Source organism: Rhinopithecus bieti, unplaced genomic scaffold (assembly GCF_001698545.2).
Source record: "Rhinopithecus bieti isolate Rb0 unplaced genomic scaffold, ASM169854v2 scaffold_17182, whole genome shotgun sequence".
NCBI classification, from domain to species: domain Eukaryota; kingdom Metazoa; phylum Chordata; class Mammalia; order Primates; family Cercopithecidae; genus Rhinopithecus; species Rhinopithecus bieti.
The window spans coordinates 31,614-56,521 of record NW_016808817.1 but is presented as its reverse complement, the minus strand read 5'-3'; the positions used below and the strand labels follow the sequence as shown (position 1 = coordinate 56,521).

Genomic DNA, 24,908 nt, shown 5'->3' with positions numbered 1-24,908 from the left:
TCTAATATCGTGTTGTTACCACAGTTATCTTTAAAAGCGTCTTATTAGTTTTACCTAAATCCTGTATTTATGTCTTTATAAGTTCTCTAAGATTCAACTATAAAAAGCTTACTAAGGTATGTCTTAATTATATGACTTCTCACATGGAAAATTCCGCTATAATCACTAACTTCCTTTTAAGCTACTGTTTTGCAACCTCTTCAGAAGTGCATACAAAGTAGAATATGAAAGAAAACTATCCCCAAATCTGCAATATGATTTATTTCTGCAAATATTTACAAGACTATGATATCAAAATTTTGGAAGACTATGTAAGACATTAATGGACATCTACAGCAACTTGAAATGATGCAGCTATAAATTTCATCTCCTATAATTCTTCATTTTAAAAACCTAGTTATTACTAGTTGATAAACCTCTGAGTCAAGTCAAGTAACACTGAGACAAATACAAGGAAAACAAGCACATCCATTCAATCTATGTAATTTCTAAAGAGAAGAAGAAAGACTTAGAAAAACACTACAATTTTATTTCTGTGGTGGTTCCAACCTGTGATAACTGAGAACAATACAAATAGAGACTTGAAATTCATGTTGAATCATGAATCATATGTCTGCATCTCTCAAAGTCTCCAATAGCTCCAAATTCCAGGTCTCTGAGTTTATCCTGCTGGGATTCCCAGGTATTCACAGCTGGCAGCACTGGCTATCTCTGCCCCTGGCACTACTGTATCTCTCAGCACTTGCTGCAAACACCCTCATCCTCCTCATCATCTGGCAGAAGCCTTCTTTGCAGCAGCCCATGTACCCTTTCCTTGGCATCCTCTCTGTGGTCGACGTGGGTCTGGCCACTACTATCACACCTAAGAACCTGGCCATCTTCTGGTTTGATGCCAAGGTCATTAGCCTCCCTGAGTGATTCGCTCAGATTTATGCCATTCACTTCTTTGTGGGCATGGAGTCTGGTATCTTCCTCTGCATGGTTTTTGATAGATATGTGGCTATTTGTCACCCTCTTCGCTATCCATCCATTGTCACCAGTTCCTTAATCTTAAAAGCTAACCTGTTCATGGTGCTGAGAAATGGCTTGTCATCCCAGTGCCTGTGCTTGCAGCACAGCATGACTATTGCTCCAGGAACGAAATTGAACACTGCCTGTGCTCTAACCTTGGGGTCACAGCCTGGCTTGTGATGACAGGAGGCCAAACAGCATTTGCCAGTTGGTTCTGGCATGGCTTGGAATGGGGAGTGATCTAAGTCTTATTATACTGTCATATATTTTGATTCTGTACTCTGTACTTAGACTGAACTCAGTTGAAGCTGCAGCCAAGGACCTGAGCACTTGTAGTTCACATCTTACCCTCATTCTTTTCTTTTACACTATTGTTGTAGTGATTTCAGTAACTCATCTGACAGACATGAGGGCCACTTTGATTCCAGTTCTACTTAATGTGTTGCACAACATCATCCTCCCTTCCCTCAACCCTATAGTTTATGCACTTCAGACCAAAGAACTTAGGGCAGCCTTCCAAAAGGTGCTGTTTGCTCTTACAAAAGAAATAAGATCCTAGAGACCTTCTCCGTGATGTACATGAACCTCAGCTTCTCCTAAACTGGATAGTAAAATTTCAAAGAGGATAAATGAGTAAGTGCATACCTTTGGGATTCCCTTTTTATATTTGTATGTAAATAATTGTGAAAGCTTCAGAAAAGATACAAAAAATCACAGTAGCCTAAAATATTGACAAAAACTAAATATATAAATATATTTGAGAATATGGAAGAATTTTCTACCAAACAAAATTGGATTTAAAGAACCTAATGATTTATATCTATCTCATAAAATAAATAATAAAAATGAATATAATCACACACCCACACATACACACATACATACATTCATTCAGAGAAATTAGTGATTGGGACATGAATTATAGGTCATGCTTACACATCGTTAGCTATAACTTGGGAGCAAAGTCAGTATCCCTGAACAAGCATTACCCCAGTAATATGGAATACAGAGGCCGGAAAAGAAAGCAATTCAGACAAATAAAGCCAAATCAGAAAATGATGAGGATTTAGGTGGAGTATGAGATGACTCAGCTTGGACAGACAGAACCCAAAAGATTCATCTAGCTAGAAGGATCTGGTGCTTGTGCCATTTGCCTCCCCAGATTTGCTCTCTACCCTTTGTGCACTGCTCTGTAAACTGGAGGGCTGACTTTCACATATTGTAAGCCCAAACTCCTTTGTCTTTCGGTGTTCAATTGAATTGAGCCAATGTGATGCTGTGACAGATTATAGTTCAAGAGGAGAGGCTATTTATTATTCTATTTCCAGCCTGCTTTGACATTGGGGTTCTCACTGGATGTGTCCCTTCTCCAGTCACCCACCTGCTACAACTACAACTCTTAGGGAAATATAGTAATAGGCTTGTCTTGCCTTCTTTCTTCAGGCCAAGGGGCTGATAAAGACTTCCTGATAGTAGTCTCTGAGTGCCCAGCATGCATTACTTTTTCAATATCCAGTTTTGTTTTCTTAAAACAACCTACTACTCAATAATAGCTTCATTAAATTGTCTTCAAACTCACATTTCTTTGTGCCTTTTTTTCCCTTTCTGAGACCCTGACAGACTCACTGGCTTTATTTATATCACCAGCATCTATCTCTACCATAACTACTCATCCACTACTACTACCACATCCACACAAGAATGTAGGCAGCTTCAGCAAAATCTTTAGATGATCAGATATAAAGACACTGTAGGCAGGAGGTAGATATAGAAATTTTTCCCTGTGAAATTTTTACTTTGAGAGTTTTCTTTTCTTTCTTTTTTCTTAAAAAATAATCCTAAGCAATGAATGGGCAAAATAAGGCTTAATCTATTATTGTCTTGTATTTCAATATTTTCCAGGCCACTTTCCATTAAACACATGCTCAGATTATGTTATTAAATAGTTGGGACATTCCTTGAAATATGAGTATTAATTTCAGGTGCAGGAATACCAGTTGCCAGAAAGTCTATTATACATTATATAATGTCAACTCCTCTTCCAGTTACATGTAAAAAGTAAACTCTATCAGTTCTCAGGTAAAATGAAAATAATGTAATGTATCTTTCTTATTAGTCTGGCCTTTCACACAAACTTCAATTTTTTTTCATTTAAAAATTAATAAAGAGAAAAGACCTCATGCCCTTTGTACTCATAAGACTACTTTTTTTTTCTTTTACTAACAATATAGTTGAGAACATTAAGATAATTTAAGAAAATGTATGTTTGACATTTTCTATAAAGTTACAAGAAGATAGTGTTCGCATTAAATAAGAATTACCAGCTGGGCACATGGCTTACACTTGTAATCCAAGTGCTTTGGAAGGACAAAGTAGGAGGATCACTTGAGGCCAGGAGTTTGAGACCAGCCTGGGCAACATAGTGAGACCCTATCTCTATAAAAAATACAAATCAATAAAAACAAAATTAGGTAAGCATGATGGCTCATGTTGATAGTCCCAGATGCTTGTGAGGCTGAGCTGGGAGGACTGCTTGATCCCAGGAATTTGAGGCTCCAGTGAACTGTGATTACACCACTGCACTCCAACCTAGGTGAAAGAGCGAGACTCTGACAAAAACAAGCAAGCAAACAAACAAACAACAACAACAACAACAACAACAACAAAAAACCAAAAACAACTATGGCAAGAGGGCAGTTCAATGAAATTCAATAGCGATGACATGTTATTCCAGCAGAAATAACTTACATATTACAGCCTAGAAAAATAAAAAAGTGTAAAAATATATGTGTACTTTTCACATGTCCCTTCAAGGGAACCTGATATGAGTAGCATTGTTGACTGTTGCCCTCTGGCTTCTACACCATTAGATGCACCTGTACCTTCGCACAAAGTTCATGGTTCCCTTGGCTGCTCCCAGACAATGACCAGACACAGTAAGAGAATGAGAGCTAGGCCATTCTGGCCAGAAATGAAACTCCTTTAATGGTCAACTTTTGCATGAGGGCTCTGAACTGGCCCGGTTAAGACTTTCTCAGAGCTGCACTGAGGGCTGATACTTTTCTTAGGCAATCTTTCCTTTTCTCTTTTTTCTTGGTTGTTAGAGCTGAATCATGGTCTAAAGATTCTTTTCATGTTTTTCTCCCTTCTTACCCTTTACATTTCACATTTTCCCCCCAATAAGCTTATATGATGATTAATCCTATCTAGTTGTCTGCTTTGTAGAGCACTAAACCCAACACAGATCATAATGAGAGTGAAATGATACATTAGGGAACACATTTAATCCCCCAGCACAAGGAAGTGACCCAATGTTGAAAATTTTACCAATTGTGATGTGAGAAAATGCACTTGCGGAGGGAAATGCCCTGGCTGGTACAACTCTTTTAGGCGTTTGAAAGATATGTGGAGGGGTGGACAATGGCAGGAAGGACAGTGGAGCTGACTGATTATTGCTATGCTATATTGAAACTACATAGAGTAATAATGACAAAATGAAGGCAGTTAACAAATAGTAAAAATTAAGTGTGATAGATTGCAAAGCTTGCAAAGATGCTCTTATCTCCTGAAGTAAAAAGGGTAACAACAACTGGGGAGTAAACTTGGGCATGAAAATTGAGTTTTGGCCGGGTGCAGTGGCTTTTGCCTGTAATCCCAGTATTCTGGGAGGCTGAGGCAGGGAGGGCTCTTGAGCCCAGCATTGAGACCAGCCTGGGCAACATAGGGAAACTCTGTCTCTACAAAAAGTACAAAAATTAGCCAGGTGTGGTGGTGCATGCCTGTAGTTCCAGCTACTCGGGAGGCTGAGGTGGGAGAATCACTTGAGCATGTGAAGTGGAGCTTGCAGTGAGTCAAGATAGTGCCACTGCACTCCAGCCTAGTGGAGCTTGCAGTGAGCCGAGATGGGACCACTGTATTAAAAGAAAAAAATAAAAGGAAAGAAAAGAAGAAAAAGAAAATTGAGTCTGAGAACACCATGATTGTTTAATGCTTAACAAGACAGAACTATTATACCAAGGTGTGCACTCTGGTTTAGAAAATCTGGGACAATGAAACAGGGGATATGGGTATCTGAATGGATGAACTTGAAGATGTGTTTTGCAAACTAGCTCACTCCATTATTTGTAACATGAGAGCTAACACTACTCTTACACAGGAAGATAATAAAGACTATGGTTACTGCCCTCTCTAGATTGTATGGTTACCCATACATTCTATGGTTACGGCCCTCTCTAGATTGTCAGGCTGGTAACTATGGTTAAATTCCAGTATGATTATGGCATGAACAAGCTGCAAGAAATACATACTATGCACTGGAAGAAGTCAGGAGTTTGAAAATTAAGGGAGCTTAATCAAGAGGATAAGATCATAAGATATAAGAACATAGAGAATAAGCAAGAATTTATTGACTTGGGAAAATTATTATGGATATTGTATTGAATACCCTGGTCAGAATTCCTGGAGATGGGTCAGACTCACTATGCCAGTGACTCTTTGAAGCCTGGAAAATGTGATGGATGATGATAAGTCAAGTGGTAATGCCTGAGTTTCCCTGGCAGCTGGGCATTGCAATGCACTTGAGGAATGCAAAGATGAAGCAACTGGGAATGCTGAAATCGACATATTATATAAGGCCAAAAGAGTCACCAGAGAAATATGTTCTGTGGAATGCCCCACAGAACATATTTCACCAATGAATGCACTAGTGAGTGGGGGCACCAGTATTACTAAAATGTTCAGTTATGGCTCTCCTATTCAGAGCAGGTGTGAGGATAGGAGAGATAGTCAAAGAGCTGGATTGTCTAGTGGTTGTGAAGGTGATAGACCTTTGAAGTAACAGAGAGCAAGTTGAGGCAAATAACTGCCAGAAGCCAGGGGGCAGCAATTATTTAAAAACTAGCAAGGGTAAACTAGGAGCCAAAGAGGCTTCACTTGCAGGGAGTTATGGAAATGGTGTCCTTAAGAGCAAATTAATAGGCAGCGAACAAGGGGGTTGCTTGCTGCAATCACAAGAAAGCAGGAGTGGAGGAGCAGAAGTATAGGCAGAGGCCTCAATGAAATATCATCATCTCCCTTTTCCAGTTTTCTGAGTTGAGCCAATTTTCCTACCTAGAACCTTCTAACTGAGGACATGGACAGGACCCCAGGGATAAGGAACCTACCTGCAACACCTATCTTTCCTGCGGGAAATACACCAAGAGTACCCCATTTATAATAGTTCTATTTAAATTTTTTTGACTTTACCATGGTGCAAAAGCAATACGCATTCAGCACATTCCTCCACTTGTAATGTGGTTACATCTGGATAAACTTATAGTTCAATACATCATAAGTCAGAGTACACTTTTGACTTAATGATATTTTCAATTTATGATGAGTTTGTTAGAGTGTAATCCCATTGCAAGTCAAGGAGTGTTTGTATATTCTACTGATTGTTCCAGTCCTTTGAAAATAGATTTCTGGCCACTGACTTGGGTGATAACTCCTGGGAATAAGGGAATGTCTGGGCATTTTGATGCTATTGATAACTGGACCATCATGTCTCCCACAAGCAGTCTGCCTTTGTTAAAATGTGGGGTAGATGGGAACAGGTAATAAACAAAGTCCTGACTGAAGTCTGGTTTTCAGTAGCGTCTGTTCTCTCATGGATCCATCTATTGGTCATTCCCTGGCCTATGTCAGAAGTCTATGATCAGAAGTAATTACTACACAAACAGTCTCTGACTTACAATGGTTCATTTTAAGATTATTTTACCAAGGGGTGAAACCAATACTTACTCAGTGAAAACCTTTTTTAAAACTTGGAATTTCAATATTTTCCTGGGCTATCAATATGTGATAAGGTACTCCTTCATGAGGCAGAGTAGTGGCAGCGAGCTGCAGCTTCCAGTCAACCATGATATTACTAAAACAATTCATATTGTCTAATGTACCATAGTGAATAAATAATGTGAGCCTTTCAACACTTTGTTATAAAGTAGGCTTTGATTTAGATAATCTTGCCCAACTATAAGCTAATATAAGTGTTCTCAGCATGTTTAATGTAAGTTAGGCTAAACTGTGATGTTCAGTTGGTTAGAAGCATTCTATGTATTTTCAATATTACAATATTTTCAGTTTGTGATGGATTTTTAGAGACATAATGCATTGTTATTCAAGAAGCATCCATATTGCTTCCTAGGCCTTTTGGATATAGTATGTAATGATATGTAGAAAACCATAAAACTGATCCTCTAATAGAAGATAGTAAATCTTTAAAAATCACATTGAAACAGATAGAGATTAGTGACATCATTAAGTATCTAAATAACCTATGTGATGATAGTTTCAATCATATGTTGATTTACTTGTAATGGTTAATATTAAGCATCAACTTGATTGGAGGGAAGGATGCAAAGTATTGTTCCTTGGTGTGTCTGTGATGGTATTGCCAAAGGAGATTATCAATTGTTCAATGGACTGAGAGAGGCAGATCTATGCTCAGTGTGGTTGGGCATCCAAATAGCTACCAAAGCGGCTAGAATAAAGCAGGCAGAAGAAGGTGGGAGAAGCTGACTTGCTGAGTCTTCTGACCTAAAACTTTCTCCCATGCTGGATTCTTCCAGTCCTCAAACATCAGACTACAAGTTCTTTGGCTTTTGGACTCTTGGACTTACACTAGTGGTTTACCAGGGGCTCTAGGGCCTTCAGACACTGACTGAAGGCTGCACTGTCGGCTTCCCTACTTTTGAGGTTTTGGGACTTGGACTGAGCCACTACTGACTTCATTGCTCCTCAACTTGCAGACAGCCTATCACCTTGTGATTGTGTGAGTCAATTCTATTTAATAAACTATATTTCACGTATGCCTATATCCTATTAGTTCTGTCCCTCTAGAGAACCTTAATGCAATTCTCCAGTCTAACACCTATAGAAACAGGATGGATCTTGGAGAATAACTATAGGCTACTAAAAGTTCAAACAAGTAACATTTACAATTGCAATTGCTAAGCTGTTGATCTTGGAAAAAGTTAATATGCTCCTAGGCAATGATTTACAGCAATTAATCTGATAATTGCATTCTTTTTTAATTCCAATAAAAAAAGAGAATCAGAAACAGTGCAAAGTGAAATGAGTAACACTACATATTCTTAGCAAAACACATTCGGTAGACACTGTACCTCAAATTTTGAAAGTTACTCTTTCCTTGGGCTAGAAATATGCTGTTGTTTTTTAGCATATGTATGGCTTTCTGCAGGCCTAGAGTGGTTGATAGTGTTGTTGAAGTCTACTGTATTCTTACTTACTTTGTGTGTATTTTTTCCTTTATTAAGTATTGAGAACGAGTAATAAAATTTCTACTTTTGCTTTTAGATTTGTTTATTTTGTCATTGAAGATCTAAAAGTTCTTGTTTCATGAATTTTGAATTTCTTTTATTAGAGGCATAAACATTTACAGTGTTTATATTCTCTTGATTAATTTACCCCTTAACATTACAAAATTAGTCTTGGTAACATACTTTGCTCTGAAATTTACTTTGATGTTAAAATAAACACTTCACAAATCAAAATGTTCTGCTTCAAGATGGCTGATTAGAAGCAGTTAGTGTGCACCTCTTTCATAGACAGGAATCAAAATAATAAGCAAATATTCATATTTTGAACAGATTGTCTAAGACAGCACACAAGAATTCATCAGAGAAGTGACAGAAATCATAGAAAGAAAGGAAAATGCAATTACCCTGTTCCTGCTGGAGCATTTTGGCTATGGCCCAGTGCTCTTATGAGAACCCAGTTCCCAGAGACATGCATTTTTTCCCTGGGGCTCCCACTGCCTCTACTACTGCCACCACCTCCAGGCCTGGGAGGGAATGAGGAGTCCAGACATCTTTGCATGCACCAAGGAAGGACACTGTCACTTCTGAAGGAGGGAGGCATGAGCGAACCGTGCACCTTACAGCTGCCTGAGTGGACTGCTCCTGCTAAAGGAGGCCTGCCCTCTCCAGCAGCAGGTCAGCAGTGCAGCTCCCTGCCCCATTGTGAACATTTTGGCTGTGGCTGGGTGTCCTTCTGAGAGCCCATCCTGGAGAGGCTTGTGTTCTGCCCTGAGGCTCCTGCCATCATTGATACCACCACTGCCACTGGACCAGAAAGCGAATGAGGAGAACCGGCACCCCTTTGTGCATCATAATGACGTATACTGCCACTGCTCCTGTGGGAGGGAGGCACATGTGCCTCTCACAGAAGCCTGTCTCCACTTATCCCACTGAAGGATCCTGTCTTCTTCAGTGGCCAGCCTGCAATAGAGCTACCCTGTTCCCAACTGCTCATTTCAGGTGCAGCCCAGTACCCTTCTGAGGTCTCAATCTGTCCTGGGGCTGCCACAGCCTGAGTGTTTTGCTGCTACTTGAGAGTTTACCTGACCACACCTGAGCATTCTGCTGGTGACCTTGGAACCAGCCTGACCCTACTTATCACAGCCAGCGCCAGAAACCTTGGGACCTGAGGACAAGTCAACTAGTTCAGTTCCAGTCCAGGCCCTCCTATACTTGTGCATGCCATCTAGGGTGCCATTTAGGGGCCTGAGAATTGCATAGCCTAGTTCATCACCACAGGAGCATGTTGACCTCCCTTGGGATGTGAGGTCCGGTGGCTCATCCAGCTAACATCACCACATTTGAAACCCCCTTGCCTGTGTGGGAAGGCAGAATCCCTCCACCTCTCTATATGAGGCAGCAGCATTTCTACATTGGAGAACAAACGAGCCATAAAGCTGTCTGCATTGGATTGAGGGAAGAAGCTCTGCCCTGAAGCCACTCTTACAGAGAAACATGGGACAGTTGTTTTCTGTGACTCTCAGCTGCATTATGATCTAGAGATAGACAACAGTGACTGTCTAAACTGAGAGTCACAAGTCCCAAGACATGAGGTGACATGTTCCTGCCTGCCTAGAATGTGGAGATGGTCCAGCCCCATCCCCCAGTGCACAGACCAGGGCATATTTCACCAGGAGCTTCCCTAGCCACCCAGTCATGTCTGGTGCCTGCACTTGTCATTGGAGAATTTGTGGGCAAGTGGGTAAGCTTAGCGGTTCAACTCTGCCTAACTTTGTCAACTCTCCCCTGCCACTCCACACAGCATCTCTTCCCCTTCCCACTGAATAGGGAACTCAGATCACTTGACATTCCACAGACCATCCCACCTACTGAAACAACAGAAAACATCTTCCGTAAACAAAAATTGAGCACATACTTATCTGCTTCTGTTGCAACTGGCTCTTACCCATAAGCACCACCTACTGGCCTGTTGAACTGCACAACCCGATACAAAACCTGACAGATGTGCACAGTCCTAAATAACCAAAGCCAAAGGATGCTATTCAACATATACTAAAATCACAGTCACACCATCAAGGAAGGACAAGTTCCATCCAAATGAAAGTAAATTAAAAAATAAGAAGTGACAGCTTCTCCAGAAAAGAAGGAACCAATGTAAAAACTCATACATTATGAAAAAGCAGAGTGTGTGACACCAATAGAGGATCACATTACCTTTCCGACAATGAATCCTAACCAAAATGGAAATTCTGAAATGACAGAAAAATAATTTAAAATATGGATTGTAAAGAAGCTCAATAAGATTCAAGACAAAGTTTAAAACCAAGACAAATAAATCAGAAAAACAATTAAGGATATGAAAAAACAGGTAGATGACATTTTAAAAGTACAGAATTTCTGAAACTAAAAATTCACTGAAGGAATTACAAAATAGAGTTGAAAGCTCTAAATGAGACCCAGCAGAATAGTACATTTCAGAGACTGAAGCCAGGTTTTTAAATTAACCTGGAAGAAAGCAAGCAAGCAAGTGAGAGAGAGAGAGAGACAGAGAGAGAGAGAGAGAGAGAGAGAGAGAGAAACAGAAAGAGAAAGAAAGAAAGAAAAGAAAGAAAGAGAGAGGAAGAAAGAGAAAAGAAAACAGGAAGGAAGGAAAACTTAAAAAATGAACAAAGCCTTTGAGAAACATGGGTTTATGTAAAATGATGAAACCTGTGAGAGATACAGGCATTCCTGAGGGAGAAGATAAATAAATAAAAAGCTTGGAAAACTTTTTTGAGGAAATAATTCAGGAAAATTTCTCTAGTCTTGCTAGAGGTGTAGATATCCAGACACAAGAAACTCAGAGAACACCTGAAAAATACTGTGCAAGATGAATATCACCAAGGCATATAGGCGTCAGACTATCTAAAGTCAATATGAAGGAAAAGATCCTAAAAGCAGCAAGAGAGGCACATCAAAATACCTGTGAAAGAAATCTTGTCGGCCGGGTGCGGTGGCTCAAGCCTGTAATCCCAGCACTTTGGGAGGCCGAGACGGGCGGATCACGAGGTCAGGAGATCGAGACCATCCCGGCTAACACGGTGAAACCCCGTCTCTACTAAAAATTACAAAAAAAACCTAGCCGGGAGAGGTGGCGGGCGCCTGTAGTCCCAGCTACTCAGGAGGCTGAGGCAGGAGAATGGCGTAAACCCGGGAGGCGGAGCTTGCAGTGAGCTGAGATCCGACCACTGCACTCCAGCCTGGGCGACAGAGTGAGACTCTGTCTCAAAAAAAAAAAAAAAAAAAAAAAAAAAAAAAAAAAAAAAAAGAAAGAAATCTTATCAGAGTAACAAAGTACAGAAATCTTACAAGCCAGAAGGGACTGGGGTCCTATTTTCAGTCTTCTTTAACAAAAGTACTACCAGCGAAAAATTTTGTGTTCTGATAATTGAGCTTTGTAAATGAAGGAGAAATAAGTCTTTCCCAGACAAGCAAACACTAAGGAAATGTGTCACCACTGTACTGGCCTTACAAGAAATTCACAAAGGACTTCTAAAACAAGAAAATAAAAGAGTGATACTTGCCACAATAAAAAACAAGTGAAAGTAAAAAACTCATAGATCTTCTAAAGCAACCACAAAAATGAGACTACAAAGCAATTAGGTAACAAAGAACAAAATCTCACATATTAATATTAAGCTTGAACATGAAGTACTAAATGCTCCACTTAAAACATATAAACTGAGAAAATGAATTAAAAACAATATTCAACCATATGCTGCCTATTAAAACCCACCTAATGAGCACAGACATTCACAGGCTTAAAGTAAAAAGGCATAAAGAGATGTTTCACACAAATGCAAAACAAAAGCAAGCAGGAGTAGTTAGCTATACTTATATAAGACAGACTTTATATAAACAACAGTGAAATAAGACAAAGAAAGACATTGTGCAATGTTAAAGAGATCAGTTCAAGAAGAAAATGTGACAAAATTCTGAACATATATGCATCCAACATCAGAGCAACCAGATTCATAAAACAAATACTACTGGACCTAAGTAAAGTGGTAGAAAAAATACAATAACAGGAGTTATTATACACCAGTGACCTCCCTAGACAGATCACTGTGGCAAAAAAATCAACAACAGCAACAAAACTCTGGACTTAAATTGCCCTCTAGACTAAATGCTAAACAGACATTTACACAACATTCTACCCAACAACCACAGAACATACATTCTTTCTGTTGGCACATGAACACTGTCAAAAATTGCTCAAATGCTTGGCCAGTCTCTATAAACTTTCAAAAAATGAAATAATATCAAGCATCTTCTTAGAACACAGTGGATTAAACTAAAAATGAATACCAAACGGAGGTCTCAAAAATATACAAATACTTGGAAATTAAACAATCTGCTTCTGAATAATCTTTGGATAAACAACAAAATCAAGGCAGAAATTTTTTAAACATTGAAACACATGAAATAGAGACACAATATACCAAATCATTTGGGAAATGGCAAAAGCTGTGCTCAGTGGGAAGTCTATAGCATTAAATGCCAACATTAAAAATATAGATGGATTTCAATTTAAAACCCTAACATTATACCTCAAGGAACCAGGCAAACAAGAATAAGTAAAACCGAAAGTTAGCATAAGAAAATAAAGAACAAATATCAGAGAAGAGCTAAGTGAAATCAAGACAGAAAAATACAAAGATAAAGAAAATGGAAAGTTGATTCTTTGAAAAGATAAACAAAATTGATAGACCACGCAAGATTCATGAAGGAAAAAGAAAATTGGAACAAACAAAATCAGAAACAATAAAAATGACATGACAAATGATGCCACAGAAATATAAAAGATTATTAGAGACTATAATGAACATCTCTGCAGGTACAAACTAGCAAACCTAAAAAAATGGATAAATTCTGGTTAACATACAACCTCCTAAGATTCAATCAAGAAAAAATAGAAATACTGATCAGACCAATAACAAGTAGTGCAACTGAATCTTCTAACAAAAAATGCCTAGGACCAGAGGAATTCACAACCACATTCTACCAGACATATAAAGAAGATTTAGTAATAATCATACTGACACTGTTTCAAAAAATTGAAGCGGAGGTAATCCTCCTTAACTGGTTCTACGATCCCTATTTCATCCTGATTCCAAAGCCGGGTAAGGACGCAACACAAAAGAAAATTACAGGCAAATATTCCTGATGAGAATTGATACAAAAATCTTCACAAAATACTACAAGACAATCCAACAGGACGTTAAAAAAATAATACACCTCAGTGAAGTGGGTCTTACTTCAGTCATGCAAAGGTTGTTCAACAAATGCAAAGGTGGTTCAACAAATGCATGCCCTTATGCCCCTGAGGCCTAACATATGAGCATAACACAATTAAAAACAAAAGACTGGGCCAGTGGCTCATGCCTGTAATCCCAGCACTTTGGGAGGCTGAGGCGGGTAGATTACCTGAGGTCAGGAGTTTGAGACCATCCTGGCCAACATGGTGAAACCCTGTCTCTACCCAAAATACAAAAATTTGCCAGGCATGGTGGTGCATGCCTGTAATCCCAGCTACTAGGGGAGCTGAGACAGGAGGATTGGAGGATCACTTGAACCTGGGAGGCAGAGGTTGGAGTGAGCCAAGATTGTGCCACTGCACTCCTGCCTGGGCAACAGAGTGAGACTGGGTCTCAAAAACAAACAAACAAACAACATTTTAATACATGTGGAAAAAGCTTTTGACAAAATTCATCATCTCTTCATGATAAAAACTGTTAACAAACTAGGCACTGAGGGAACATACTTAAAAAATAGTAAAAGCCGTATACATCAAACCAACAGTCATCATTACTGAATGGGGAAAAGTTGAAATCATTTCTCCCAGCAACTAGAACAAGCCAAAGATGCCCATGTTCACCACTCCTATTCAACATAATATTGGAAGCTCTCTCTAGAGCAGTCAGGGAAAACACATAAATAAAAGGCATCCAAATTTAAAAAGAGAAAGTCAAACTATCTCTGTTTGCTGATGATATGATCTTATATATAGAAAACCCTAAAGACTCATCCAAAAGGCTCCTAGACTTGAAAATTGACATTGGTAACATTTCAGGACATAAAATCAAAGTACATAGATAAATAGCATTGTTATACACCAATACTGATCAAGAAGAGAACAAAACCAAGAACTCAAATTCATTTACAATATCTAGAAAAAAATATACAATACTTAGGAATACATGTAACTATGCTGGTGAAAGATGTCTACAAGGAGAACTACAATACACTGATGAAAGTAATTTTAGATGATGCAAACAAATATGGAAAATCATCTCATGCTCAGGAATTGGAAGAATCAATATTGTTATAATGACCATACTACACAAAGCAATCTACAGAGTCAATGTGATCACTATCAAATTACCAACATCATTTTTCACAGAATTAGAGTAAACAATTCTAAAATTCACATGAAACCAAAAAAGAGCCAAATAATCAAAGCAATCTTAAGTAAAAAGAAAAAATCTGGAAGCATCACATTATCTGACTTCAACTACAATGCTATGGTAACCAAAACAGCATATTAACCAAAATGCATGGTAACAGCATTTTCTTTTTTGTTGTGTCCTTACTCAGCTTTGGTATAATAAAGACACATAGATCAGTAAAACAGAATGGAGTATTCAGAAATGAAGCTTCATACTTATGACAAACTGATCTTTGACAAAGTCACTAAAATAAACACTGGGGAAAGGTCACACTATTCAATAAATGATGCTGAAAAATTGGATAACTGTATGTAGAAGAATGAGCCTGAACCTCTATCTCTCACTATATGCCAAAACTAATTTAAGATGGGTTCAAGATTTAATCATAAGATCTAAAACTGTAAATATCCTGGAAGAAAACCTAGGAAAAATTCTTCTGGATATTTAGGCAAAGAATTTATGAGTAAGTTGTTGAAAGGAAATGCAATAAAAACAAAAATAGATGAATGAGACATAAGTAAACTAAAAAGCTTCTGCAGAACAAATGAAACAATCAACAGAGTAAGCCAACAACATACAGAATGGGAAAAAATATTTGCAAAGTATGCGTCTAACAAAGAAGTAATATCCATCATCTACAAGGAACTCAAGCTACTCAACAAGAACACAACACCATTCAAAAGTGGGCAAAGGACACAGACACTTTTCAAAACAAAATATACAGGTGGCCAACAAACATATGAAAAAGTACTGAATACTGCTTATCATTAGAGAAATGCAAATTAAAACCACAATGAAATATTATCTTACATCAGTCAGAATACCTGTGATTAAAATGTGTATACACACCGGATTTCGTCATGGAGAGAACTTATATACTGTTAGTGGGGATGTAAATTAGTCAACCTTTATGGAAAACAGTATGGAGATTTTTCAAAGAAATAAAATTAGAACCACCGTTTGAACCATTGGAACCACCAGCAATTCCACTACTCTGTATTTACCATAAGGGAAATGAATCATTATATAAAAAAGATATCTCCATTTGTATAATTATCTCAGCACTATTCACAATAGCAAAGATAGGGAATCAAACTAAATGTCCATCAATGGATGACTGGATAAAGAAAATATGAGATAGGCTGGGCACAGTGGCTCATGCCTATAATGCCAGCACTTTGGGAGGCCGAGATGAGAGGATCACTTGAAACCGGGAGTTGGAGACCAGCCTGGCCAATATAGTGAAACCTGTCTCTAGTAAAAATACCAAAAAAAAAAAAAAAAAAAAGGAGGGCATGGTGGTGAAAACCTGTAGTCCCAGCTACCGGGGATGTTGGGTTCATGGTAAGAGAGAGGGTTGGAAATACATTGGTCGAAGTTTACGAAATTAGTTCCAGCTATTTGGAATTCCAACGGGAAGGAATTGCTTGAAACCAGGCTTTGCAGCCTATTTTCTCTAAAAAAAAAAAGAAAAAAAAAATAGAATAAAATAAAACAAAAATGTAGTTATACAGGAGGAATAAGTTCAAGAAATTTATTGTACAGCATCATATCTATATGTAGCAGAAATGTAGTGCATTCTTGGACAATAAGGGAGATTCAAATGTTCTCACCATAACATATATGTTAGCTTTAGCTTGATTTAGCCTTTCCACAATGTGTGTGTGTGTGTGTGTGTGTGTGTATATATATAGTTTCAAAACATCGTGTTGTACATGACAAACATCTACAATTTATACAACAATAAAAAAGGAATACAAAAAGTGGGTAAGCCTAACAAAACAAAAGAGGCATTTCTTGTGACTATATACTGCGCCTACACCCCAGTCGTAGACAATATTTATTCTTCTCAATCACATATAAAACATTAAACCAATCCAGATCTTATTCTTGTTAATGAGATCACTCAATACCATCAACAAGCACTGTAAAGAAAAATAAGGGAAAATAGTACAAGTAACTACTGTCACAATGCATTAAAACCAATAATATAAAATTTTAAATCCAGTGTACTTACTACGGTAGCATAGTTAAATGTCAATTAGACAACAAGATCTTATCAACTTGGCATGTAACTATTGTCATGAATAAATGGGGACCCTAATACACAATAAAATTTTATTTTGAGGAAAATATCAGGTAGGAAATGTCATAGAAATATCATACCCATGTTCACTTATCATAGTATTTCTTTCAAAAGGATCTACATATATAAGATCAAGCTATGTTACATGAATTACACACATCTAACATGAACTTTTAATCAGCTATAGTAATTCTGTTTTGAAATGGACTAGTTTTATAATGTTAAATTAAAATTGTAACGTTTATGTTATAATACATGATAATTTTTGTTAAAGCATATCTAGTTAATGCATAGCAATACATATATATGATTTTAATTAAGATAAATCTATACCACAACTTCATTTTAAGTGTTAGAACTATGAGTACTTTTCATTTCCTTATAAACACCTTTATGTTTTTTCAGGTTACTCAGCATATGTTATTATTTTATCTTCATAAAATGGATATAAATTGTACTCAGTTATTTTAGCAATAATAAATTTTTAATTATTGTATCATAATGATGATTATTTCAAGGTTTGTATAGTCCTCTAAGTTTTCCTAATTTAATGTATAAGTGTAATAAGTTTAAACTTTTGATTACATTTTAGATCACCCAAATATTCATAATTCATTTGTCTCACCTGAAAAGTAAAATTTTATTAAAAAAATAAACTTTTGAACCTAGGGCTATATTTGCATAGTTCCCAGCCTGCTTTGGAAAGCAGAAAGTTCTAAATGAATGTTAATTAAAAGAAGTAAAATGATATATTAATACAAAAAATTTAGAAAATGGATCAGTTTATGAATGAACAAAACATTCTCTACTTCTATGCTTTTGATACCTTTCCCACAGGGCAGTGGAAAAGAAGAAAACATTAATCTTCAGTAAGTATTAAATCCTAGTCTTTATTAAAAGAACTTGTGCTCACTTTCATTCTCTCCCTGACTCATATATGCACTCTAACACACAAACACACACATATGCGATTATTTGCTTATATATGTATCATTATTTGGACACTAAGAATGGAAAGTTCTTGTTCTTTCTCCTCTTCCCATAGAGGTTAACTTGATTCTCACACCAGCATCTGTGTCTCTGATATTCTTAAACATTCCCTTGGGACACATAACACATATTTCTCTTTAAGACTCAGTTCAATATTTCAGACATAAAGGAATTTATAGGCTCATGGCTGTGGACATATATTCATTCTAGGACTGTGATTTATTTTGACCAAGATTCTTAACACCTGGAGTAGATTATTTACAGATCACTGTTCTGCTATCCAGAAATGAAGGTACTGAAAATATACAAAAGAGGGGATAGTGACAACATTTATTTTCTGTAGGCAGCAAGATAAAGTGAAGAGAGGCTTTGGGTATATCTCGGCTGTTTATCATTTTTCCTGCTAAGTCATTGATTCCAATCACATAGTTGGAAGGAAGAAGTGTTGTGTGAGGTTGAGTTCTTTTGGAAAACGTTTATTTTCCCAAGTCAAGCATTAAAATTCATTGTGAATTATGGTGATTATGATTATCTGTGTATTTCTCTATTTAAATGGGAATCCTTTTCACTAGTGGTGGAAGTCAAGTGTGGATTACCCCCATAACAAGGAGAAATGAGAGACTAGTTAGAGAATATTTACCCATTCCTCTTGCTTCTTACCTGCTGTCCTTTACTTCCCCCAAATCATAGTCTAATTTTCCTTGGTTATTTCCTGGAAAGACTGAGATAGGACTTTTGTTTCATCTGTTTGCAGTAGCAAAATCTAATCTACATGGAACAAGCAACACTCATATGAGAAGGTGGGTCTACTAGATTGGAGGTGGTTGAACAACAACAACAACAAAAAACAAATTTATTGCTTACAGAGTTTAAAAATTAGGTTAAATAGAAGATAATATGTATCAACATTACTTTTCCAATGACTCTTTCCACACCCCAGCATAGTGAAGTCAAATTTCTTTGCAGAAGAAGTTGAACTTTGATGTGTAGAAACTATTTTAAATTTGTTTTAGAAAGGAAACTGCATACGTTTGTAGTTATTAATAATACTTAGATAGTTATGTAGTTCTTGGAGAGCTCTGCAAATGTGTTGAAGATGGGTACTAAATTGTTGTGTAAGCATAAAGCCAGTTTTAGTGGCTAAAGTCATACCTAAAACAAGAAAATACAGGAAATATTAATAAGATATTTATCTAGTATTTAGATAAAAGTGTGCATGTAATCTCAGAAGAAAATACATTCTATTTTCGGTTTAGGAGACATTTATGCTTCCCCTAATTTCTCTACCTAGTTCTAACACATGGATACTTATTCCACATGCAGTGGAATGATGAACACATACTTGGATATGTGCAGGTTCAATATAGATCTACAAGTATATTTTCAATATAGATCTACAAGTATATTTTCTGCACATAATTCAATGTGCAGACATTAAAATAGCATTTTCATTACTTGAAATAGTCACTTTAACTCCAAGAGAAGCTGCAAAAGTGCATCCTGAGCTGCTATTTACAAAGCAATGTATAACCAAAAACAAGTACTGAGCATCACATTCAAGATACTGTTCCAGAAAACCAAACACCGCATGTTCTCACTGATACGTGGGAACTGAACAATGAGATCACTTGGACTCGGGAAGGGGAACATCACACACTGAGGCCTATCATGGGGAGGGGGGAGGGGGGAGGGATTGCATTGGGGAGTTATACATGATAAAATGATGAATTGATGGGTGCTGACGAGTTGATGGGTGCAGCACACCAACATGGCACAAGTATACATATGTAACAAACCTGCATGTTATGCACATGTACCCTAGAACTTAAAGTATAATAATAATAAGAAAAAGATACTGTTCCATATATTAACGTGAGATGGAGAAAAGAATCATGACCCTATTGAGTAGCTTGTAATAAATTTTTATAAATTATAGAAAAAGTAGTTTTATAAATGGATTGTTACCACTGTCATTAATGTTAGTTATTTTGCTTAATGATATATTGTAAAACATCTGAAAAATGAGGCATGTGTAAGAAATCTGAAAAGTATAATGGTGACTACAAATATAAAATATAAACTCATAGTTTATAAATTCTGTCTGACAAGAGGCAATGGAACTTGTAATTTTGATGGTGCACACTAAGAGAAACATTTCATGTATTCGAAAAGGGCTATCTTTATGGCTGTTTCACAAATAACAATTAACACACTTCTTAAATTCAGACAGTCTAAAATTCTTTTCAATTTTTGATTTCAATTTTTGAACCATCCACTCACCTTAATTAGAAAATTAAAAATGAGTTTATAAGCTGCTATGTAATGTAAGTGTAACTTTGGGAAGTCCTCATATTGACATTGTCCTTCCATATCAACAAAGTGAGAATGTGAATTTAAGTGTTTTTCATTTGTATTATAGAAAAACCTTATTAAACCTGGAAAAAAATAATTTGGTACAATTACCTTTAATTATACAATGCTAAGTGTTTTATCTTCTCAAAGCGATCTTGACTTGAGTGCTTTAGCTTTGAATTCATTTTCCTACTATTAGTATATCCTCTCCAAGTATGAGGTACACTGTTTATCTAAAAATGTTATGTTTGTATATATTTTAAACGTTTGTGTATAATTTTCATTCTGATGAAATCTTTTACTGCATATATAATTTTAAAAATTAATTGGAATTATTTCAACTTGATGGGAAGTTTAAATTGTTTTTATATCCAAAACCAATGTTTGTTCTGCCTTTGTCTTCTTATTTTTTTCTTTCCACTTTGTATTCTCTTTGTTTCTCTGCTTTATGAGAGAGATGCCTTGTTTTGTTTATCTTTTCTGGTAATCTTAAGTAAAACTTTCTCTTTTTTTTCTTCTAGTGCTTTCTTTTACACATTCCAAGTAATATTAGGTTGGTTCAAAAGTAATTGTGGCTTTGTCATTACTTTTAATGGTAAAAACCACAATTATGTTTGCACCAATCTAATAATACTTAGATTATAATTTAATAATTCTCAAAATAAAGTGTGATGGGTGATTAATTCACTTCTTCACTTATTTGTTTATTTATTTATTTTAAAATTAACATTTATTGAGTATCTAATATGAGAGATTTGATTTACTCAGCTCTGAGGATGTTTTACCAGACACTGTGCTTACATCAGTGATTTCACTGAATTTTGGAGAATTCCTAAATATAAGTTGATTTTCATAATATCATGAGGGAAATATAATTAAAAATTATGAGAATAATTATTTGAACAAATCAACTTATTACCTGTAATTATGGCTGTTGGTAGCTACATTATCTTAAAATAATTTAAAGGATGGATCACTATCATGTTCAAAGGACATTTGAGACCTCCTAATGATGGTTTTGCTTGCAGAGTGTATAGGGATTAGCTACATTTGAAGGGAGTGGGCAAAGGGAGCACCAAGGAAATAGAGGTTTGCCTATCACAAAGCTGAGAGTGTCAGTGTGATATGAGTAGGAAATAGCAAACAGCAAGAGGAAGAGAATGTTGTTCCTATCACTTTGACCTGTCAGAATTCTAATCATGTTCCAGGTCTGAGAGCATCTGTCTTCTTCTCTAGGAGCATCTCCTGAGTCTAGGTTAGACACACAGGTGCTCCTATGACACCCAGTATAACCCTAACGTTCTGTAATGACTCGAGGACACATCCTTGAAGAGCATGCCTATTAACAAGTTTAACCTGTGTTTTTCTACTATTTTCAAAACAAGTTGCCTTTTGATAAATCTGATCTGTCCTTTTGATCTTACCCAATAAGGCAGAATTTTCAAGTGACTGTATTTCCTATCAGACAATAATCTTAAAATAGTTTAGTTTATTAATGGAGGTCAGGATGAATACCTCCTCTAATGGGGCACAAAAGAGAGTTCATTTGATGGCACTCGTAATTCCTACGGTGTTAATTTTTGTAAGTATTGCCAAAATGGCTGGCAGCCTGAGAAGAAAATACAAATATGGGTATTGAGCACTTAAAATGTGGTAGCATGTTTTAACATACTAAGTCCTTTAATCCTCTTGGCAGTTAAATTTTTGTTATTATAAATTCTAACATACATATGCAATTTTACAATTAATACAATTACATGTTGATTGATTTTTACAACCTGCATCTTGTATAGCTCACAACCAAATCAAGTAAGAGAACATGACCAGCAACTCACAAGACCCTTCTACCACACACTGCCTTTCAGTTATCACTCTCTCTCACTTTATAAAAAGAATAATTTGATCCATTTTTGTGTTTCATTTAAAGAACACAAGGTGTTACATACAATTTTAAGTATTTCTTAAAAAATTAACACATATTGCGAGATTCGTCTGTATTATGCATATAGTCATAGATTGTTTATTCTTATTGTTACATGGTATTTCATTGTGGGAATGTACCAAAATTTATTTAGCCATTTGATGTTGGTGAACATTTAGTTCTTTTCCGGATTTAGGCTATACTGCAAATCATGTTTCAATAAGCATTCTAATTGATGTNAAAAAAAAAAAAAATCCCATTAAAGTAAATGGGGTATCCATCACCTCAAACATTTATCCTTTCTGTTACCGACAACCTAATTATACTGTTTTAGTTGTTTTTTTGTTTGTTTTGTTTTGTTTTGTTTTGAGATGGAGTCTTGCTCTGTCGTCCAGGCTGGAGCGCAGTGGCAGGATCTCGGCTCACTGCAAGCTCCGCCTCCCGAGTTCACGCCATTCTCCTGCCTCAGCCTCCCGAGTAGCTGGGACTACAAGCACCTGCCACTACGCCCAGCTAATTTTTTGTATTTTCGGTAGAGACGGGGTTTCACCGTGTTAGCCAGGATGGTCTGGATCTCCTGACCTCGGATTAACCCGCATCAGCCTCCCAAAGTGCTGGGATTACAGTAGTGAGCCACCACGCCTGGCCCTCTTTTAGTCATTTTAAAATATACAATTAAATTATTATTGACTATAGACACCCAATAAATTTACTAATTTTTGAGATTCCAAACTTCATTGAGTAATAACTTAACTAAAGTTTTCAAATTCTTTGAACAGTGCCTGAGTACCTACTAATAAATATCAGTCATTCATTAAGAATAAAAATTTAAAAGTCAGCATCTCATCTCTTGGATCATCAGTGAGGTAATTAGATGACTCTTCTTTAAAATAACATCTATATTGAGATGAGTATAGTTACAGTTAAGTAAGATATTCTAATAAAAATATTTGAAAAGTCAGAATTATACTTGATTATAAATCTATGAGATTGGGAATATGTCTTTTTATAAAAGAATTAATGTTTGATTTGCATCTGTGTTGAAAACTTAGACTGCTCAATAACAATTTTTTACTGAATCAATAAATTAATCAATCAATAAAACTCAACAGACAAACAAAATTATTCCTCAGAAATTTTGTTATTGGACCATTAAAATGCATTATGGAATTTTTAAAAGTTGGGGTGAGAGGGAGACAGTAAACATAACCTATATTTTCTCTTGTCTTTTTCTTAACTCTAGGAAAACCCAAATAGCTCAAATTTTGAGCTATTTCATAACCTACCAGACTTATCATGCTAACACTGAACAAAACAGACCTAATAGCAGCTTCATTTATTCTGAATGGAGTCCCAGGACTGGAAGACACACAACTCTGGATTTCCTTCCCATTCTGCTCTATGTATGTTGTGGCTATGGTATGGAATTTGTGGACTCCTCTACCTCATTCGCTATGAGGATGCCCTGCACAAACCCATGTACTACTTCTTGGCCATGCTTTCCTTTACTGACCTTGTTATGTGCTCTAATACAATCCCTAAAGCCCTCTGCATCTTCTGGTTTCATCTCAAGGACATTGGATTTGATGAATGCCTTGTCCAGATGTTCTTCATCCACACCTTCACGGGGATGGAGTCTGGGGTGCTTATGCTTATGGCCCTGGATCGCTGTGGCCATCTGCTATCCCTTACACTATTCAACTACCCTCGCAAATCCTGTCATTGCAAAGGTTGGGCTTGCTACCTTCCTGAGAAGGGTACTACTCATTATTCCCTTTACTTTCCTCACCAAGCTCTTGCCCTACTGCGGAGGCAATATACTTCCCCATACCTACTGTGACCACACATCTGTAGCCAAATTATCCTGTGGGAATGTCAAGGTCAATGCCATCTATGGTCTGATGGTTGCCCTTCTGATTGGGGGCTTTGACATACTGTGTATCATAGTCTCTTATACCATGATTCTCCGGGCAGTGGTCACCCTCTCCTCAGCAGATGCTCGGCAGAAGGCCTTTAATATCTGCACTACCCACATTTGTGCCATTGTTTTCTCCTATACTCTAGCTTTCTTCTCCTTCTTTTCCCACCGCTTTGGAGAACACACAATCCCCCCTTCTTGCCACATCATTGTAGTTAATATTTATCTGCTCCTACCACCCACTATGAACCCTATTGTCTATGGGGTGAAAACCAAACAGATACGAGACTGTGTCATAAGGATCCTTTCAGGTTCTAAGGATGCCAAATCCTATAGCATGTGAATGAACACTTGCCAGGAGTGAGAAGAGAAGGAAAGAATTACTTCTATTTGCCTCATGCAGGAGCTGATAAAATCTTTCTGGAAGTACTGTATTGATCACAAAACGGAGTGCATTCTCAACATCACTGGAAGGCCCACCAACATTTCTGTATATTTTATACCTTCTCAGTCATGTGAAGGACCAGTCTAATAATTAAACCATATTTTATTTGACATAACCTGATGAGTCCATTTTTTATGAAAAGAAAATCTAAGTAGAAGGAGATGATGTGAGTCCTCTTTTCAATGATCACAATTTTCAGATTAATAGGCAGTTATTACTTTTGTCTGGAAAACATGTGCTATATATTTCTCATAACTACCAAAATCTATTTCTTCAATGACATTTTCCTGAAGGAGAAACTAGAGTGTACCCCATAAAGTCATTACTATAATGAGTTTTAAGTCTCTAAGCATCTAGCTAAATTAATATTAGACTGCTGAA

General features: G+C 36.8%; 2 protein-coding genes across 2 annotated transcripts; both read left to right on the top strand.

Moving 5' to 3' along the window:
* The first annotated feature begins 600 nt into the window (after window positions 1-600).
* OR56B1 (olfactory receptor family 56 subfamily B member 1) lies at window positions 601-1,570 on the top strand. The gene is given in 3 exon segments (XM_017887301.1): window positions 601-1,084; window positions 1,087-1,176; window positions 1,179-1,570. Coding segments are annotated over 3 exon segments (966 nt in total).
* Window positions 1,571-23,460: 21,890 nt separating this feature from the next.
* On the top strand, window positions 23,461-24,425 carry LOC108538955 (olfactory receptor 52N4-like). The gene is given in 3 exon segments (XM_017887302.1): window positions 23,461-23,592; window positions 23,594-23,832; window positions 23,834-24,425. Coding segments are annotated over 3 exon segments (963 nt in total).
* The last annotated feature ends 483 nt before the right edge of the window (window positions 24,426-24,908 follow it).